The following is an 18,365-nucleotide window of genomic DNA, read 5'->3' as shown; positions in this document are numbered from 1 at the left end:
AGCGGGCGTGAGGCAGTCGTCGTCGTCGGCCTCCTCTTCCTGTGCCGAGAAGCCCTCAGCCCTGCCGCCCCTCACAGCATCAGGCCCGCCAAGGGCAGCGGCTCCTGCCCCATGAGGGAGGCTGGCTGCCCCGCCGTTCCGCCCAGTGGGGGAGGCTGGGGCCGTTCCGCCAAGTGGGGGAGGCTGGTGGAGCCATGGTTTAGAACTGTGACAAGTCCTCATCAGTGCTGGGCCCGGCTCTGTGACAAAGGGGTGGCTCCGGCCATGGGTGACGCCTCCGCAGACCTCTGCGCTGAAGGCTGCCGAAAGAAGCACCATGACAAGCGAGGGGAAGCTGGCTCATTTGCGGGCACCCTCTGCCTCTGAGGGCTCAGTTGCTCAGTGCAGGGTCATGCTAAACCTCAACTCCGGGCTGGGACCGCAACATGAAGGACAGAATTCACACAAAGTTCTATTACCCTGCAGAAGAGGGTGCTAGCTGTAAAAACTTATTCTTTTGGCAAAAAATAACTGGGATTATTTGAGAAGTATTACTTAATCCACCCCGATTTCTCCTGGCAAGACTGACTATGCAATACCAGTGGGTTCATGATACTTTTTTCCCATGCAAGACAGCGATGCGCAGTGGTTTAATGTGGAAGGAGCCGTGTCACAAACAGTGGAAACCAACACAAGCAATAAGATGACAAGCGATTTTATTTTGCAAAACAATCACTATACAGCAACAAATACAATTGCAAATCGGATTGAAAAACATGAACTACCTACCACCAGCCATTCAAGAAATGCCTTTTTTATGGTAACAGGCTCTAGAATTATCAGAAAAAACACAGGTTTGTAACAGCAGACTGTATTCCTTGACATCCCAGCATTCAGCATGTTTATTCATTGGCTTTTTCTCTTTGCTAAAGTTGAAGTGGCTTTTATACGCTTGACTTTTCCAAGTGTGAAACGAATTTACTTTCCTGCAGTGAGAATTGCTGGAGTTGCAGAGGGAGTTGCTTTAGCAATCTGACTAGCGAGTGAACTCGGCACACATCTAGGCTAGAAATCTACCTGTGTTGATTTTCATAGCAAATGTGATCTACTCTTCAAGGCGTTTGCCTTTGAAGGGACATTTGTAACTTGGGTTTCAAACAGTATTTGGTCCAGCATGAAAAAACCTTCTGCTCACACATGGTAGTCCACACAGGCTGCCTTTCGACTCCCTTTAGGTCGTGTTCATAGGCAAACTTAGATTTGTAAGCAGTCAGAAGGAGTTTACTACTGTACCTTAGCAGAGCACTGAATGGACAGTACTGTTTAGTGCTGTACAGTGGAAATATACATAGCCCATGCGGGCACACGATTTTCCTCATCAGTGTCAGTTTTTCCTTTACTGTTGCTGGACAGAGGTTTGCTCAACCTTGATTTTTGTCTGCTTGTGGTTACATAGAAACAGCAGCACTCTCTCTTTTGTCTCTACAACTTGGTGTATTATTAATGTGGGGCTCTCCTCTAGCTATCCAAGCAAGGTTTCACCATTCCTTCTGTTTAGGTTATCTCTGCTCTGTTACAGAGTTGGGTCTCAGGCACCCAACGTACCTGCTGGCTCAACATGCCTGTGGAAAAGAAACACAACGGATGCAGTTTCCAGGAAGCTGGCTCTATCTTCTTTAGTGGACATTACATATTTACAAAACTGTTGTTTTTAGAACCAACACTCTTCTTGAGAAGTTAAGATTAATATGAGCTTTTTCAGTGAACATCTAGAGTCATGTAACGTAACTTTTTTATTATTATTTAACAGCACAGAACTCTTGATTTCTTTTCACCTAACTCCACAGCATTCTACGATTCTTTCTATGGAAGGATGATTATGATTACAAAGGTCTTTGTTTGAATCAAGACAAGAAATCTCATCTTAATACATGAAATAAATTACTTGGTGTGTTACATCACTCTAACCTTGGACTCATAAGTGGATTAACTAAGCTTCATTTTCTAGAGCAGAATAAAACAACTTGAGTCACAGGTTAACACTGTTCTCACTAGCTGGTATTCAGCTTCAGAGAAGCTGAGGTTCAGTAGTACCATAGATTCTCTCCCACATTGGCAAAAGGCTTAAAAAAAACCCAACAAACCAAGAAAAAAAATCCCATCCCAAACCCACTGCAAGGATAATGTATATTAATTGATAGCAAGATCAGAGCAACAAGTTATAAATACAGTTCTGTTGGGTTTGCTTTCTGTCTGTTGTTTTTCTGGAAAAATGGGAAGAGGTTTTTAATGCACCTCGCTTGACACCGTTTCCATGTGAATTCTTAGGATTACTGTGTGTAAGCAAAAGTGTAACAAATACAAGGCAGAAATCGCAATCCTCCAGATGCACTTAGCGTGGTTACAAACTCATTGTCCTCTGAATGAAACAACTGACTTACAGAGCAGTATTAGGTACTTCATAGTGTGGAAAAGCTTTTTGCAGAGCTGAAATGTCGTGTGTGGGGCTGTGAGTTCACCTTCAGTAAAATTTTTAGAGATGTAATCATTTTATTTTGTCTTTGTTCTGCTGCGACAGCTTAGCCAAAATTTCCCTTTGGCCCACTGAACATTTACTGTGCATTTACTACCTTTATTTAACGATGGGGAACCCTGCACTATTAATTAGAATCCTTCTTCACAGACATGAAAATCTTCTCTATGAGACTTTTCAGATCAAACCCCAACACACACACGCACGCACGCATACAAAGAAGGAAAAAGAACAGATCAAAAGCTTCCAACACACAATGTTAACCTAATACAAGTATCAAGCATAGCTCAACTGACAGTGCAAAGTTTAGGTAAAAGATTCCAAGATGAAAAGATCAAACAATCTGCAAGAATGTAAACCGGTCGTCTCATAACGTCTCCTGTACATGCAGTATCAGCAGATGAGTAATACTACCACATAGCCTTCAGTGTTCTCTCAGTGTCCACAAGGAAGCGTTGGAGTTCTCACAGGTAACTCCGTTAGATCGGCTGTTCACGTATCTCTGCCCTCTACCTTTTATGCACACTTTTTCTTACACTTTTTATACTGACTTTAATCCCACTTTGCTCCGATTTTAAGATGCCGTGTTTACTGCTGAAGCACCCAGTCAAGGGAACTCACTCTATTTATTCACATACTATAATTTACAGGCATCTCTGTCACATTTATCACTGCCATCTGAGTGCCTGAGTGTATACATAAGACATCACTGAAGGAGTAGAAGCATCTTAAAATTTGTTTTCTGTGTTTCAACTTTAGCAAAAGAAAAGAAATTAAATCTAGCAGTCACTGTTACTACAGGAGTTGGTTGCTGTTGTTCGTTTTGTTTTTTTTTTCTTTTTTAAAAAAAGAAGAAAGAAAAAAAGCCAGAAACAAACTATTGCGGATTTTTTTAAAACCCAGAATCCAAACTCAGCCATCTCTGGAGACCCTTTTACAGACGTCTGGACTCCACAAAAATCATACCTTTGTAAAGAAAGGGAGGAAAGGGAAAAGGGAAGAAGGAATCCTTTTTCTAGCAGTACAGAAGAGACTTGCATCTGGCACTAAAACAGGACCACGGCTTTTAGTTGTTACAGAAAGCAACTTCATGCTAAAATTTTCATCTTTTTAAAATGTATTCTTATGAGTAGGGAAAAAAAACCCTGCTAACATCTACTTTTACATACCTAAAATTGCAACACCAAAGGGTGCAAGAGACACAGATACTGTGAATAAAGAAGTAGAATATTCAAGTATATGAGGAGGGCGTATCACAAATGGCCACAGAGAAATATATATGTCTATAATACTGTATCAAACAGATGGAAAGGATGTGAAACTGGTGGTGTGTACACAAATCTAGCCGCTTAACCAACTTTCTAATCAGACACAAGTCTGTTGGGGTGGAAGTGCTTGCTTTCTGCAGCTTTTTACGTCACTTCCCCAAGCATGGTACAAATGTTTTCAACTACTATTTTTAGTTATTAGTTAAATAATTTATTGGCTTTTCAGCTATACACTGACATGATTAACCAGGTCCAAAAAATGTTAATAACTTAATTCAACTTTCGTTCTACTCATTTATACAAAATAACACTTTTTAAATTAAGCTTGAATTTCTCTATATGCCCTTCCTTCTGGTAAGCAGACTGTTAATTTAACCTGTAATAACTTACAATGAGCAACTTTTCTCTTTTTATTTCCCCATCTATCAACAGAACAGTAGAATGAGCAATTTGGGGTATTAACAAGGCTCTTCAGAAAGAGGTGGATGGCCTTCAGGCACATGAAAGGTAAAAATGCATTTTATCATAGTACGGTACTCCATGCAAGACAGAGCAGAGCAACAATAATTGTCCAATGTAACATACTGCAGTTGTATACCCATATAAAGCCAGTGTCTTCCTGTTGTAAATGGAGATCAGGCCAATTTCTGCATCTATTTACTTTTTTTTTTCTTTTTTTTTTTTCTTTTTTTTTTTAACTGTGTGGTAACTACAAGTCTTGAGATGCGACTTAAGTTTTAGACATGGTAAAGAATGAACGTAACACCTGCTCTGAGCCCATTCCTGCCGAGAGCTCATGCCTAAATATTATTACTTCATACAATGCGAAATGAGCAAATTCATAAGCCCTGCTTAGCGAGGGCTGCCGTGACATCTTCAGCAAGGGTAGCAAGCTGGGGCGATTCAAGCAGGTTGATGCTTCCAGAGGACGAGACGTTGCTGAGTCTGCGTGGTGAAGCCACGCTGGACCTGCCTGGTGACTGTGTGATGATCTCAGCCCCGTGATCGACACGGGCTTTAGCGTGCTCTCTGAAGTTTAGCTTCTGGCTGTCAATCTGCTCCAGGAAAGCAAAGAATTTAACACGTTACATATTCACCGAATTAGCTCATTACAGATCACCATTTGGGTCTCATTTTGTTTACTTTTAAGAACGCTTACAAGTATTGAAGCTTCTTCAGTCCTTAGAATAATTCAATCAATATTTTTTCACCTGGTTTAATGTGTAACGGCTTACTATGTTACATTCTCTTACTATTTCTGTCTCTGATGAATGTTTTAATGAGCAGTACCATTGTTCCTACCTGTACGAATTTAATAGACGTTTTATGGGCACTGTAATCTGTTCCCAAAATTTGTATTTTCAAACATTTGTGGCATGATCTTACTTTCAAGATGTTTTCTTCCTGATTCACAAAGAAGTCCTGATCCTCTGGGATACCCATACTTACCAGATCACAGCTGTCCTGTAACATCGTCCCGAACAAGGTTTATCTTTAGGGGGAAAGCCAGTGCACAAACTACAGGATGTTTCACTTTAGGATCCACTCTCAGCTTAGATGTGGATGTGACATTGGTCATTTCAAATTCCAAAGGGAACAAATGACATTTGAGTGTGCTTGAAGGAGAACAATCGGATGTTTCCTACTCAATTCGGAGCCATCACTGAATTCACAGCTCTAATAATTTCACTGGGCCAGGGGCACAGTGGTAGCCATTTCTCTGATGACTGTCCCCTTACCTTGACGTTACCACCGCCAGGTATGTGGTGGGCATTTTCCAGTGAACCAACTTTAGCCTGAGCTTTTTCTTTGAAATCCAGTTTCACACTCTCAATTTTCACACGCCCACCTCCTACACACAAAAAGAAAATACAGATCAAGAGTCTGGAATGGCTGACCTTACGCACACAGGAGCACTCACGTTACCTTCCTTTTAGTTGAGATCTAAAGTGTTTAGAGAAGCACAGAAAAACATGCTGTATGTTGAATAAAATATAAAATCTTCAACTGTAAGCACGTGTTGCAGCTCTACTGCTTTTCATGGGATTTAAGCACATGCTAAAATATTGCTGACTTCAGTCTGCATTTCAGTACCTTATCAAACTGATCTTATGCCACAGCAGCACCACTCATTAGTTTTTCATCTCCTCTCTGAACTAGGTGGTCTCATACCTTTATGTCTTTATAGACTTAGTGTATTTACTTTCTCTTGGACTATAGAAGAGAATTGTATCATTCACGATTTCTCCTTCACATGATAGGATTAGGTCTTTGGTTTGTCCCACATCCCAGAAATTCCTACAATACCTGGCTTGTGATGGATATTCTTGAGTGAGCCACACTTGGAAGTCACATGACTCAAGTCGATCTTCTTGGTTACGATTTGTACCTGTCAAAAGCGCACACACACACACATTACAGGAATGAAAAGAGTGAAATAAACAAAAAGCAGAGCTTCCCTGCAGAGAAAGAGCCCAAGCCTCTACAAACCACTGGAAAAAGAGAGATGGTTAGTTGAAAACAGACCATGCCACAAAGGAGGAAACACCTGGATTAATACAGCAAGCTTCCTTCCCACCTAGGGAAACGACAGAGCTGGGTTAAGCTTTACTATTAGCAAACTAAGAGGAGGACAAAGCAGATCAGCTTGTGGGTTGTTTCTGAAATGTTTCTGGGCCTCCTCTCTCAGGGTGGATGCTCTGAAGCCCTGCATGCAGCAGGACTCATCTCATTTGCTTTTGCTCTTGACTGTGCATCCTGGCAACTAGGAATATTTCTCTACCATCTGTTTCCTATTTTTCTGCATCTAAATACAGTATGCATTTCAGATCAATCCACTATGGAGAGTCTGATGAATCTACAAATGCGACTCCTGCAGCTGTACCTGAGCTGGCTGGTGTTTAGCCAGCTGGCTCAGCGGTGCTCACTGGATAGCACTCGCACCCCTCTGCTCAGCGAGGAGGCAGCACAGGCACCCTCCCTCCTCCTGCTGCTCTGTGCCCTGCTGCTGGCTGCATCGCCGTGACTGCTGAGCCCAGCTCGGGAACGGCCACGGAGCAACACTCCTGCCTAGCCGCACATCCGAACAGCCCTCAGATGCAGCCCACAATCACAATGCCTGTGTTAGCAGCTCCTCCAGGCCAGACAGCAGCTTCAGGATGGCTGCAATGCTGCTGGTGTGCTCACATCACCAGCAATGAGTTAAGCCAGCACTGGCGGCTGTACTGAATGTGTTTAGACCAGACGTGCCCACACTGTCAGCTCTTCCATCTGAGGGGAGATCAGTTGCACCAGGGGGTCGGAGCCGCCTTAAGCTATTCCAGCATGACTGCTAAAGTTAATGGGTGTCTTGTCAAACCCCGAGCAACCTCAGTTATACAGGAATAATGCTGTGGCATTAGCATTAGCATTCGGCACGCTGGCTGATCACACCCTCTCTCTGAGCTTTCTTTGTCCTTATGTTTTATTTTTCTTCTTCCTCTCTGATGAATGCACATAACTGAAAGGTTACCTGAGGAAGGACTGATGCACTGGAAGATGCCCAACTGTGAGGCTGGAGTCTCACTGTGAGCTGCAATCTCTTTCTGGAAATATTTTCTTGAGCTGCTCACATGAAAGGCACTGAACCATTTCAGCTCACACCGAACTTTTACTGTCAGCACCCTTGGACATATAGATATAATCTTTCTTTTCTCATTTCCTTTTCCTGGCCAAGTCCTGGAAATGTATTGTGCTCTGCAGAGAAAGATCAGGAGGCCACCACTGCATACACAGGGCTCACACAACTACCAGACCAGACTCACATGTGAAACAGTAGCGAGAAGGAAAGTAGTGCTCAGAGGAAGGGAGACAGAGGGGTCTGGCTGTGCAAGGTGGGTCACCACAGTGGATATGCCTGTTTACAGGGTGTCCGTACTACTTACATTTCCTCCCCCTGCAGAATGTTTGATGTTATCTCTGGAACCACACCGGGACTGAATATCGCTAAAATCGATCTTCTTGTTTAAAATTCTAACCTAAAAGGAATTGGAGGTAACTTACTATATCTCATACACACACTCCATCGGGCTGCAGGACAAGGGAGCCAGAGTAATTTTGCCTCCTACTATGACTTCTTCTTTTGACACTTGTACTGTAATGTGAGAAAGTAAACCATGCCAGCTTCTATGCTTAGTGTGTTGACACAGCGTATGTAAATGTATTGTGCTGCTCTTTTTTCTACCTCACGAAGTGGTGGTGAAATACAAAGGGGAAACACAAAGTTTTTAGGCTGGGAGATAGGAGATGTGGCTTTTCCCTGAAAAGCTCAAAGAACTCCTTGCTTGCCTGGACTGAGCATAGTCCTTGGACAGCCTGTCTTAGGCTCTCTTGAATGATGGCCAGTGTTTCCACTGAACTGGCCACAAGGAGAAGATGGAAACCCTCCTTTCCACAGCTCAGCACTCCAGGCTTTGGTGTAGAAACCCCAGATCCAGCCAGCTCAGGCATGGGTTGGAATCCTGACGTATTTTGCCCTTCTTCCTGCCATACAGCATAACAGCAGTTACCTTCATACAACAGACCTCATAGTGTCCTGTGAAAGGGGACTGACAAAACTGATACAACTTAAGACAGAGCTCTCTGCTGCTCTCTCTCTTTACTGTCATCTACTAAAGGGCAATGCAGAAAACAACGGCATCTGGAAACCTGCAGCTGCATTCACTGCTTCCTGATTTCTGGTGCTGGGTATAAAGTTGGACACAACAACTTCTCCCCTGTGCTCTTTGTTTCTGGCAGAACAAGGACCCGACTTTCCCTTGACGGTGCCAGTCTCCCTTACAGATGCCAGAAGCCCACATTTTTTCTGTGTTACCTTAGCCAGAAAAGCACTGCAGGCATACGACAGGGCCTAGAAGTGAACTCTGCGAAGAGCAGGCCATGGTGTGGTTCAGGCCATGGCGTGGTTCAGGCCACATCAAAGCAGTTCTTCCACCTGGCAGAACTCAGGTGCCATTGATGACTGTCCTCCCAGGGAATGATGTGCTGCTGGATGGCAGCTACCAGTAGACAGGGACAACCTGAGTGACACCACTTCCAGACTTCTTTCTGAGCAAGGGCAAGGGACTGTGCTCACTAATGTTAGGCTTTTGAGGTGTGTGAGAAGCCATTTCTGGCCATGGCTGCACCTGCCTTCTTTGCACCAGGAGCTTTTACTTACTCAAAGAGTGCTACCTGTGCTGCATATCCTTTCTCTGGGTGAAATATGAAGTCTTCATTCAAACATTATGTTGGATTGTATTTAACTCTACATTATTAATATGCAATATGAATTGGCATTATTTCCTGTACTAAAAGCCACATCATTTGGGGCATCATCTATTCATTTTGCTAAATGGCACTTCTAGAGCCTTCACTGACACATTACTTAGAACAGTCCTGTTGGCTGCTGTTGTAACTAAACTTACAGTGACTGACATTGAGACAAGAGGGACAGATACACCAAGGTACCTTATTGCAGCTTCTTATCACAAAGCAGCTGTAAATCAGCTGAAGTTCTCAGTGGGAAGAAGAAGAACCCTGTACAGTTTCTGCTTCCTGGCTTCAGGTCCCCAAACTGCCCCAGGCTCCCTGATAAATCTGAAACAAATCGGTCCCGCTGTGCCTTACCTCCCTGAACTAGGAAATGACGTTTTGCCCCCCTTACAACGATACCAGACTTTGCAGCTCTTGGCTCCTGCAGTGGGCATAATGTCACATCTAGATAAAGAGTCAAATCCTCTGGTACTGAACACCTGGAGTGCACACTTAAAGCCCATCAAATTCCAAGAGGAAATTTTCAGAGGGCCACACTTTGCAGCTAATGTGAAGAATTTCTTCACAGCAAGCTGTTTCAAGGGTCCCTCTCATTACATATAATGTAACCACTGCACCAGCCAAAAACCATTAGGATGTTAAGTGTTCTCTTGCTTTAATTGGTGAAGATCTGTAGTGATGGCATGCTCAGCAATAAGGGTGATGACAGCACCAGAAAACTCCACAACTGGTAGGTCACCTTCAGAAGGGCATCTTCAGTAGGCAAACGGATTCCTGTCTTTCTCTCTCCTATCTGCTTAATCCATCCAAGTAAACCAATGAACACTGAAACATGAAAGCAAATGCCTTTGGAGTTTTATGCTCGTGCTTTCTCTCAATATACTATCCATTTAAAAATGTACCCCAGTGCTATACAAGACAGGTGTCACATCAGTTACAGAAACACACATCAGATGTGCAGTCAGATCTGGCTCCCAGAGAGCTTCAGGCCAGGCACAACTCGGCAAAACAGAAAGCCTTCCTAGTGCTCTCTGAGCACTTCTCTCTCAGCAATGGATCAGCAGCATCTCTTAGCAATAGCCACAGGGATGCATTTGCTCTGAAAATGCTGACTTAGGGGTCTTGACAAGACCTCAGCACTGTGGACTGGGGGCCTGTAGCTTAAAAATGGAGCCAAAGCAAGGTGATAAGTTGAGAGAGTGCCTCTGAGCAAGTGCCTACAGGTTGCTTTGCACCCAGAAGTCTAACAATTTATGAGTCTCATGGCCCACGGACCTGGCTAGCAGAAATGTAAAGGACCAATCACCTCAATTATCCTCTCTGTCTCACTGGGTAAAATGTGCCCCTGCGTAGAGGGGCCAGCAGACCTATGTACCATATAAGTCCTGTGCTGAGGGCTGTAAACATCAGAGGAAAAGTACCAGAGAGGGACAGGAACTATTTAGGGTAAAGAGAAACTTTGGCTTGCAAACAAAGAAAGTAAACTGACTGTGAATTATTTGGAGCTGCAACCTAGAGTGACATTTGTAACTATCAGAGCAGGGAGGCTCTGGAACTGACTTCCAAGAGAACAGAGCTACAAGAAGAAAATGGTAAACTTTTATGATGGCACTTGATGAAAGGAATTAGATGATGCAGCTGCCTGTGACAGTGACAGCGTGAACACCATGACTCACCAGGAAGGTCTCTGTGTTCCTGAATGTGCATGTACATCTTGTGTAGGGGTGGAGGTGTGGTAAGGATGTACATATATGCACTTCAATTGTGCTGCACATTAAATGAAAGATCGAGCCTGTTGTTCATGCTCTCATTCAGGAAAGGAAACATTTTAGTCCATGACAGAAACAGGACTGCTTTCTATTCACACTCACTGAACACCCCAACAGGATAATGTCCTGATAGCCTATCTCATAACCCTTGTGCTGACCTGTCAGTCTGAAACAGGTACGTTCTCTTCTGATCTGATGCTGGCTTGCCCAGGTATGCTGGACAGGGCCTGGAAGTCAGTATTTCGACTGGGACCAAGTTGAGGTTCCTCAGCATTTGTCATATCCATGTGGAGTTAAACCACAGGGGAAAAATTAAGCCTTACAGACAATGGTGTGTTTATCCCACAAAACCACACTGCCCAAGAATAAAACTGGCTTCTGTCTGAAGCCCTGACAGTCTGACTTACCCCCAGCTCTGTTCTCTGATGACTCCTCAGCGATGGTCCAGAACTGAAGCACAGGGCAGACTGTGTGCCGACATGCACACAGCATAGCCTCACTGACTCACACTACTTCTAGGTAGTTCGGGCACTGTGCTCCAACACCTTCTCTGCTGTTTTAATGCTGTCTGTCAAAGCACTGGGGGATGCAGGGCATTTATGGGTAGTCCGCTAGGAAACCAGTTATTGAAGGTATTGTTCTCAGAGTTCATTTAGATGAAGCATATATTGATCTGCACTCAGCAGGGTAAACTCCAACTCCTTTTCAACATATAGTGGCCTGACTGGCAATCTAAACACAAAGGGGCTGAGGTGTGATGGCACCACCTACACTAGATCAGAGGGGATGTTTTGGGTTACACTGGCTAACGTGAGAGGACGTGATGGCTGGCAATACCTGTGTATCTCCCAGTTAGATATATGCCTCTCTATGGCTGTTCACAGAAAGTGAATTTGGATTTCAAAGTCTCCATGTACAGCAGTCTCCAGTCCAGGGGCTGGGAGCAGGCCCTCCTCTGTCAGCACTGCACTGCTGGGTTCAAGATGAACAGAAATTTGTAGAAACACCGAGCGTAAGGCAGAGAAATGCAAGAGAGAATTTAGTTCAGTTGTGCCTCACTGCTAAAGATAACATCAGTGACTACAAAAGAGAGAATTATGTTCCATTGCTGCCTAGAATCACTCAGTTCAGCTGCTTTTCACAAGAGAGAAAGCCCCTGACTTACCAGTGTATGGGCAGAGAATCCATGAACAGCTTCCTTCCTTTGGCTTACGACACTGGTGCACACCAAAGCACCAAAGATACTCAAAGGAAACTGTGATGTTGATGAAATTACAGGCTCTGACTATATTTTCCAAGATGCTGGTGATTTATGTTCTCCCTGCCTTGCAATTATGGCCTCTGGAAGGCTCTACCACAAACACTGTGCCTAAAGCATTTAAAAATGTTCTGCTTGCCATTTGAACACACTGTGGGGCTGGGATATTGGAAAAAGTTCCCAAGACTCCTAATGACTTATCAAAGAGGGCAGGTTCTTTTTACTTACCACAGCCTCACAGTGATTTGACACAGCTACATCCCAGATATAGACACTTAATGTCACTTCACTTTCGTTCTCCTGCTTGACACAGGGATTGAGCGAGACAAGAATTGGTCTGGCACAGGAAGCAAGGTTAAGATTAAAACCTGATTAGAATCAAGAAACAGTTCTAAGTGTTTCCAAATCTATACGCTTCCAAGGACAGATGATCCTCCAGTTTTCACGCTCCAAGCAGAGGCTACAAGTAGAAGAAAGGAAGGGGGAAGGGTATTTATTTGGCCTAGCAAAGCTCTTGAAGAGAATGACTGTGCCTCAGTCTTTCCACATCTACCAACAGCTTGGGATGATGTTCAGCCACTGCGCTCCGAAATTACTGCATACACAGCCTATCGAAGCTGCCAGCCTATGAGCTAGTGAGATTCCAAATAAAAGGCTGTGCTGAACATCGTATGGACAAAATAATGTACCAACCTCATCTTCCTTCTAGCAAAGGGTGAACAAGGTAGCTTCATTTCTGACTTTTAAAAATACACCCAGAGCAGACACTAAGCATGTAATATTTCAGCCTGAGGAGTTAAACTGCAAAACAATCACAAACAACTGAAAATAGGTACTTTCTATGGGAAGTATCAGTAAAATACAAAGGAAAAAATCTACAGAGAAATGCTGAGAGGTTTTGCATAATTGTGCTGGGAAACACAAAGCGTAATGACCAGTCTCCACGCCAAAGAGTTTACAGTCAAGAGACAACAACGGAGTTTAACAGACAACTACAGGAAGTACGAGATCCACGCCAGATGAACATGTGTTCCATATTCATACTCATCACTAAATCTGGGAAGCTGATCAAAAGAATGGTAAAAGAAATTGAAGGAGATTGATGCACACTAAATAAAAAAAGATCCTAGCAGCTCAATTAATTCAGCTAAAACACAAGATCCTTGTTTTAGAACTCCCTTAGACAAAAACGCAACCAAACAGATTTTATTTTGCTAAACTACAGGGTTTGATCCTTAAAATTTTAGAGGCAACAGTCCCTACTTATGGGAAGGATACTAATAGCTTCAAATATCACGTGCTGAACACAGAGTATCAAATCCGTTTCCTTATCTTTAAGGGATGAGTTTTGAGTGCCTATGTCTGGATTTTCTTCACTCCAGCATGATGAAGAAAATTAAGTTGTGCAGTTCAAGTTCAAAAAAATATCTTGTGTTTATCTCTTCATGCAAGCTGGCTTTCCCAAAACTCAGCAGATATGTCCCTCAGCACCTCTGTTTATTGCTCAAATCCAAATTTCCAAGATTACAAACTATGGTTTTTATCCTTTCCTGTCATTTCCCACCCAGCAAGATAAATATTTTTCTCACTTTTCTGCGCAAGACAAAACACTGTTATATGACTGAAGAGCTCTGATCCAGATCATGCATTGCCTGAACATTTTTCCCAAAAGAACAACCTTCCCCATTTTATTGCCAAAACCTAGACTAGTCAGAGCTCAGCTGAAAATGCCTCCTCTGCTGAATGTGCTGCTGGGATGACTCAGACTTTCACAGGAAATTATGTCCTGGTAATTTCAAGCTACTCTAGGAAAAAAAATACAGCTTCTCCCCTTCCTATGAACAAGAGACCAACTACGTATAGTACACCACGGCTGGGATCTGTCTCCTCTAACATTAGCCAGCTAAGAGTTGGAACTGGTTGCTTAAGCTGCCACTGTAGTCGGTGGAAAGATACTGAATCCTCTGGAAAGTGACACTTTCAACTCTGGACAGATCCACCTGGCTGGCAGAAGTCAGTGCACTGCTGCTAACTGCCTTCAAAACAGGGAGAAGCATCAGCTTCTGGCTCCTGCAGTCAGTGGAAGTTTTGTTAGTGGCTAGAGCCCCATCAGACAACTTGTGACCCTTCCAATTGCGGTTCGCAGTTTGTTCTCAGTAAGCATGATGCACATTTTACAGATGGTTGAGGCACAGCAGTGATGTTACTCTGTCCCAACCATTCAGAAAGTGAATGTCAGATCTGGATAGAAAGTCCCAATTTCCTGCTTATTTCTGCCAACCAAACACCTTTCCTCAAAGAAACTTTCTGAAACTTGCTAGAGCTTGGCAACGAATGCTTCATTTTTCTAAAATATCAGCCATGAAAAAGGATCTTGCTTTTTATCCAGAGTAACTCAAGGCTTAACTGTACAGACTGTACTCGGGCAAGCCTTGCATTAAATGAGTGCAGCCTGAACACAGGAGCTGCAAGATGGTATTTCTGTACAATCTGCAATGATCAGCCAAAAGTCTAAATTTCAAAACCTTAAAAGTTATGGTTTTGAGCTGTGGCAGAGTTTCGAAGGTGTGCCTGAAACTCCTAATTTCTCTCTGTGTTTGCAGATCGGCAATTAACAAGGCATGAACCAGTTTCTAATTTTCAGTGCAGAACAAATCCCTTCAAATGTCTTGCAAATCCACAAAACCAGGAATGTGTGAAGAAAATAAAAGCAGACTGACACAGATGAATTCATCTTACAACGATGAACTATTGACTTGGTAGCACAATCTTATTTCAATGAATGCAGCTAACAGTTTGGAAGCAATTGCTTCCCAGTGTCTCATCAGCTAAGTACTGTACATCAGCTGTAACTGCAGCCGTGTTACAGTGCCAATCCACATCTCCCTGGACAGATGCCTCCTGTGCCTCTGGCTGGGGAAAACACCGAGGCGTGAACCTTATAAGCCCATTTACGTTCATCACTGTCCCGAGCAGACACATTCTCTCAACTTGGGCCAAAGTGGTTTGAGCTCAACTACGCCGCAGATCTCAGGGGACTGAAGGAAAGGTGCACGGTGTGCCAGAAGGAGACGAGAGACAGAATGGGACCTTGCAACAGCTCAGGTTGCAGCTTTTGTTAGGCCTCTATTCTCCACTACCTTTTAGGACACTCTTCATCAGACAGCGCACCAACAGCATATAGTTTAGACCCTCAGGTTAATTTTTGGGCTGCCATCAGTGTTCATAATGTGGTACAAAGACACGCGAAACGGAAGGAGCAGAAGTTCTAAGATGCCGTCTCAAGGGGAACTTGCTGAATACCCTTTTGACCTGCAGCTCTCCCAGGGGATGCTCAGCTCTGGTGCGCCACCAGACCTGGCTGCCTCTGCACTGACTTTGCAACCTGGCAGGCAGTAGCTCAGGCAGGGAACACTTCAGGAGACTACAGTTCTCTGCAGACCAGGTTGCTAAGTGGGCATGGTAGAGTTAGATAATGATTGGACTTGATCTTCAAGGTCCTTTCCAACCGTAATGATCCTATGATTCTATGGTAAATTGTGATGCTGGGGGTGTGCTCTCCTGCCATCCAGACTGAATTTGAAGCTAAGAACAAACTGCAAAGATGACGACAGATATCCATCCAAGCCTCCTCCTCTGCCCAGCTCTGAGATGTCTTGTCCTTCCCTGTGCTGGTCTATTTTATCATCTAATGCAAGTGCCACTCTGTCTTGCCAGCATTTTTGTGGTTTCTGGACAGGTTCCACTGAATAGTGGTGTCATCAATTTATTCAGAATTTCTGACCCATGACTAATTGCACTTTGTTTCCTACCGTTTAGTGAAGAAGGTGAAGTTCTTCCCTTATCTTCCAAAAAAACTTCCAAAGAACACTTCATTCTTCACCATGGCTTTTGTAATTTAATTTTTCTATGTGTCTTCTTACTTCTTACAAAGTACCTGGCTGTTACCATAGTTAGTGACACTTTAAACCTTACGCATGGCATCCTAGTCAATACTCCATTCACTCTGATGAAGCTATGCTGAACCACATCCACAAAAGTTCTTGCCAATAGCTGAGATTTTATGCACACATTTTAAGATTTAAGTTAAAAGAAATCTATGTTGGCTTTATCCTTGGTTTCTGGCCTATGATGCTTCATAAATACTCTGCTTGTCAGTAATGAAGGGATTCAATTAGTGCACTTCTGTACTCCAACAGGCTACAAACCACATCCATAGACAGAATTTCTAGAAGCAAAAAAAAGTCAACAGAAAAGGAAACCCTCAGTCTCGGCATCTGAAACAGATTTCCAACCCCTTCCCCCAGTTCCTCCATGCTACCCTTGGGCTGTCTGAGAAATAACAGATGCAAATGGGTTACTTCTGAGAGCACAGCATTTCCTCCACAGCTGATGCAGTGCGAAAATCCATCCGAAGCCCAGCAGACATACCCACGAGCAAGTCGCCTCTGAGCTTTGCCAAGAATGATACATTTCACCATGCTCTGCTATAAAGAGAGAGCCAGACAACCACCTACTGCTGCATCGCAGGGCGGAGAAGCCCTCATTTCTCCAGACTGCAGAATACCAATTAAACGCATCTCAAGCCATCTATTCCTAGCAGGAGCTTAATGCAGTGCAAAGTTAGCTCGCTTCTTCCCCTAGAAACATTCCCTCCCCCACCAGCTGGAGTGATATCTCTGCCTTGCTTTGTTTCTGTGGCTGGCAAGTCAGACCTGAAGTAAAATCAGTGAGCTGTCTGAGGAGCTTTTGGTGACATTCAAGGCTGAAGCACTGCATTTCTTGATTTATTTAGTATTCAGACATCCCTTGCTTCTTCATTTCTACACCTCAGCCTCTGGCGGTTTCAGATTGCGGCTGCTTTCTCTAGGACAGCTGTAAGCAAAGACAAGACCTTGTGCTAGGTCCAGATACGCCTCTGGTAAAAGGACAGTCTGCCTCCAAATGACACTTTTGGGCTGCATATCTGTATTCCTTTAGTGATTTGCATGTCATGTTTACATCCTTAACTTGCCCAGATATATGCTGGCTTTTCGTCTGCTTGTTTTTCCTGTGGTTACTGCTGTAACTTCCAGTTACATATAACTATAACTTCTAGAACTTGAGCAGCTTTCTGTTTGTTTCATGTGTCATCACTAAAAGCAGGTAACAGATAACAGCTAATTTCAGCCAGTGCGATATTTGCCACCAGACACTGAAGAAGTGAGCAGACACAAGGAAATGAAATTAGCTTTCATGTGTTCCTCTCACAGACCCTATAAAACTCAACTGCAGAAACTGGAAAAAAATTAATCCTAAAACCTCTTGTCTAGACTGAGAAACTATGGCATAAAGGAGTCATAAAGGAAAAACTCAGCAAGTCTCTCTTTGCCCAACCCACAGCTCAGTGGACACATACCACTGGGAATTAAAAAATGCTTTAGCTTCAGTGACATTACGTCCACCCAGCAGATTTCCCCTGTGATCCCTGAAAGAGTGAAATGCCAACTGCTGTGCCATTCTTCACTACCCAGCAACTCCGTACAACACAATTTGCTGTGGCTCCCTGCTCCTGTACGGTGGTCACAGCCCACAGAGAGTAATGAGGAGGACGAGGATAGGCCAACATGATTTTCAAGCCGCATGACCAGCAGCCGGGCTTGTCTATGCAGAATGCTAATCCAGATGCAGGCTCTGAACTTGTGTTCCAAGCCTTCTGGAGCCCCTGCACACCCCGACCATCTGCTAGGCCGTGAGTCAAATGGGAGCTGAACTCCCATACAAAACAATCACACAGGTATTTATCAAAATAAAGGCAGAAGAACCTTTGCTGAGTCAGTATGTTCTTGAATTTATCTGAGTAACTGGCTGCTGTCCAAACCCTGGAAATCACTGAATGTGTTAATTCACCATGAAAACAGGATCAACGCCTAAGAGACACCTCACTGTTTAATATATGAGCCCGTTCTTTTTCTCTGGAAGACCTGCAGTAGGCATAGGGTTGCAATGTTAAGTTTTGATCCAATTTATTATTTTTTCTGAGACAGCATTAGGCAAATCTCACTGTTCTATGTATTCCACTCTGTATTCCAAAACTCAGCTATCTATATATAAGCATCTGCTCTGGAAATACTGTACAACCCAGCTTTCTTCAATGTCTTGTTTTCAGGACAGCTGAATGGGGGAGCATGTTATTAATCCCAGTGCCCTGTCCCTGGAGGTAGCTGAGAAGTGAACCTTTCATAAAGCCACCAAGAAGATGGAGACTCCCTTTTCACAAGGAGTCC

At 43.6% G+C, this 18,365-nt stretch overlaps 1 protein-coding gene across 3 annotated transcripts in view; it reads right to left on the bottom strand.

Annotated features, from left to right (window-relative positions):
• Positions 1-3,626: 3,626 nt before the first annotated feature.
• MAP2 (microtubule-associated protein 2) overlaps positions 3,627-18,365 on the bottom strand; it is a 66,113-nt gene continuing 51,374 nt past the window's right edge. For 2 of the 3 annotated variants that reach the window (XM_010193429.1, XM_010193430.1), the window contains 4 exons: positions 7,704-7,796; positions 6,088-6,169; positions 5,520-5,632; positions 3,627-4,835 (listed from right to left, as the gene is read on the bottom strand). In XM_010193429.1, the coding sequence (XP_010191731.1) occupies positions 4,620-4,835; positions 5,520-5,632; positions 6,088-6,169; positions 7,704-7,796 (504 nt within the window). In that variant the 3' untranslated portion in view covers positions 3,627-4,619. The remainder of the gene's footprint in view (positions 4,836-5,519; positions 5,633-6,087; positions 6,170-7,703; positions 7,797-18,365) is intronic. The other variant, XM_010193431.1, reaches the window with a different exon arrangement.

The sequence above is a fragment of the Mesitornis unicolor genome, unplaced genomic scaffold (assembly GCF_000695765.1).
Source record: "Mesitornis unicolor isolate BGI_N332 unplaced genomic scaffold, ASM69576v1 scaffold12861, whole genome shotgun sequence".
NCBI lineage: Eukaryota > Metazoa > Chordata > Aves > Mesitornithiformes > Mesitornithidae > Mesitornis > Mesitornis unicolor.
The sequence above is the reverse complement of the archived record's forward strand: the minus strand, read 5'-3'. Positions and strand labels throughout refer to the sequence as shown.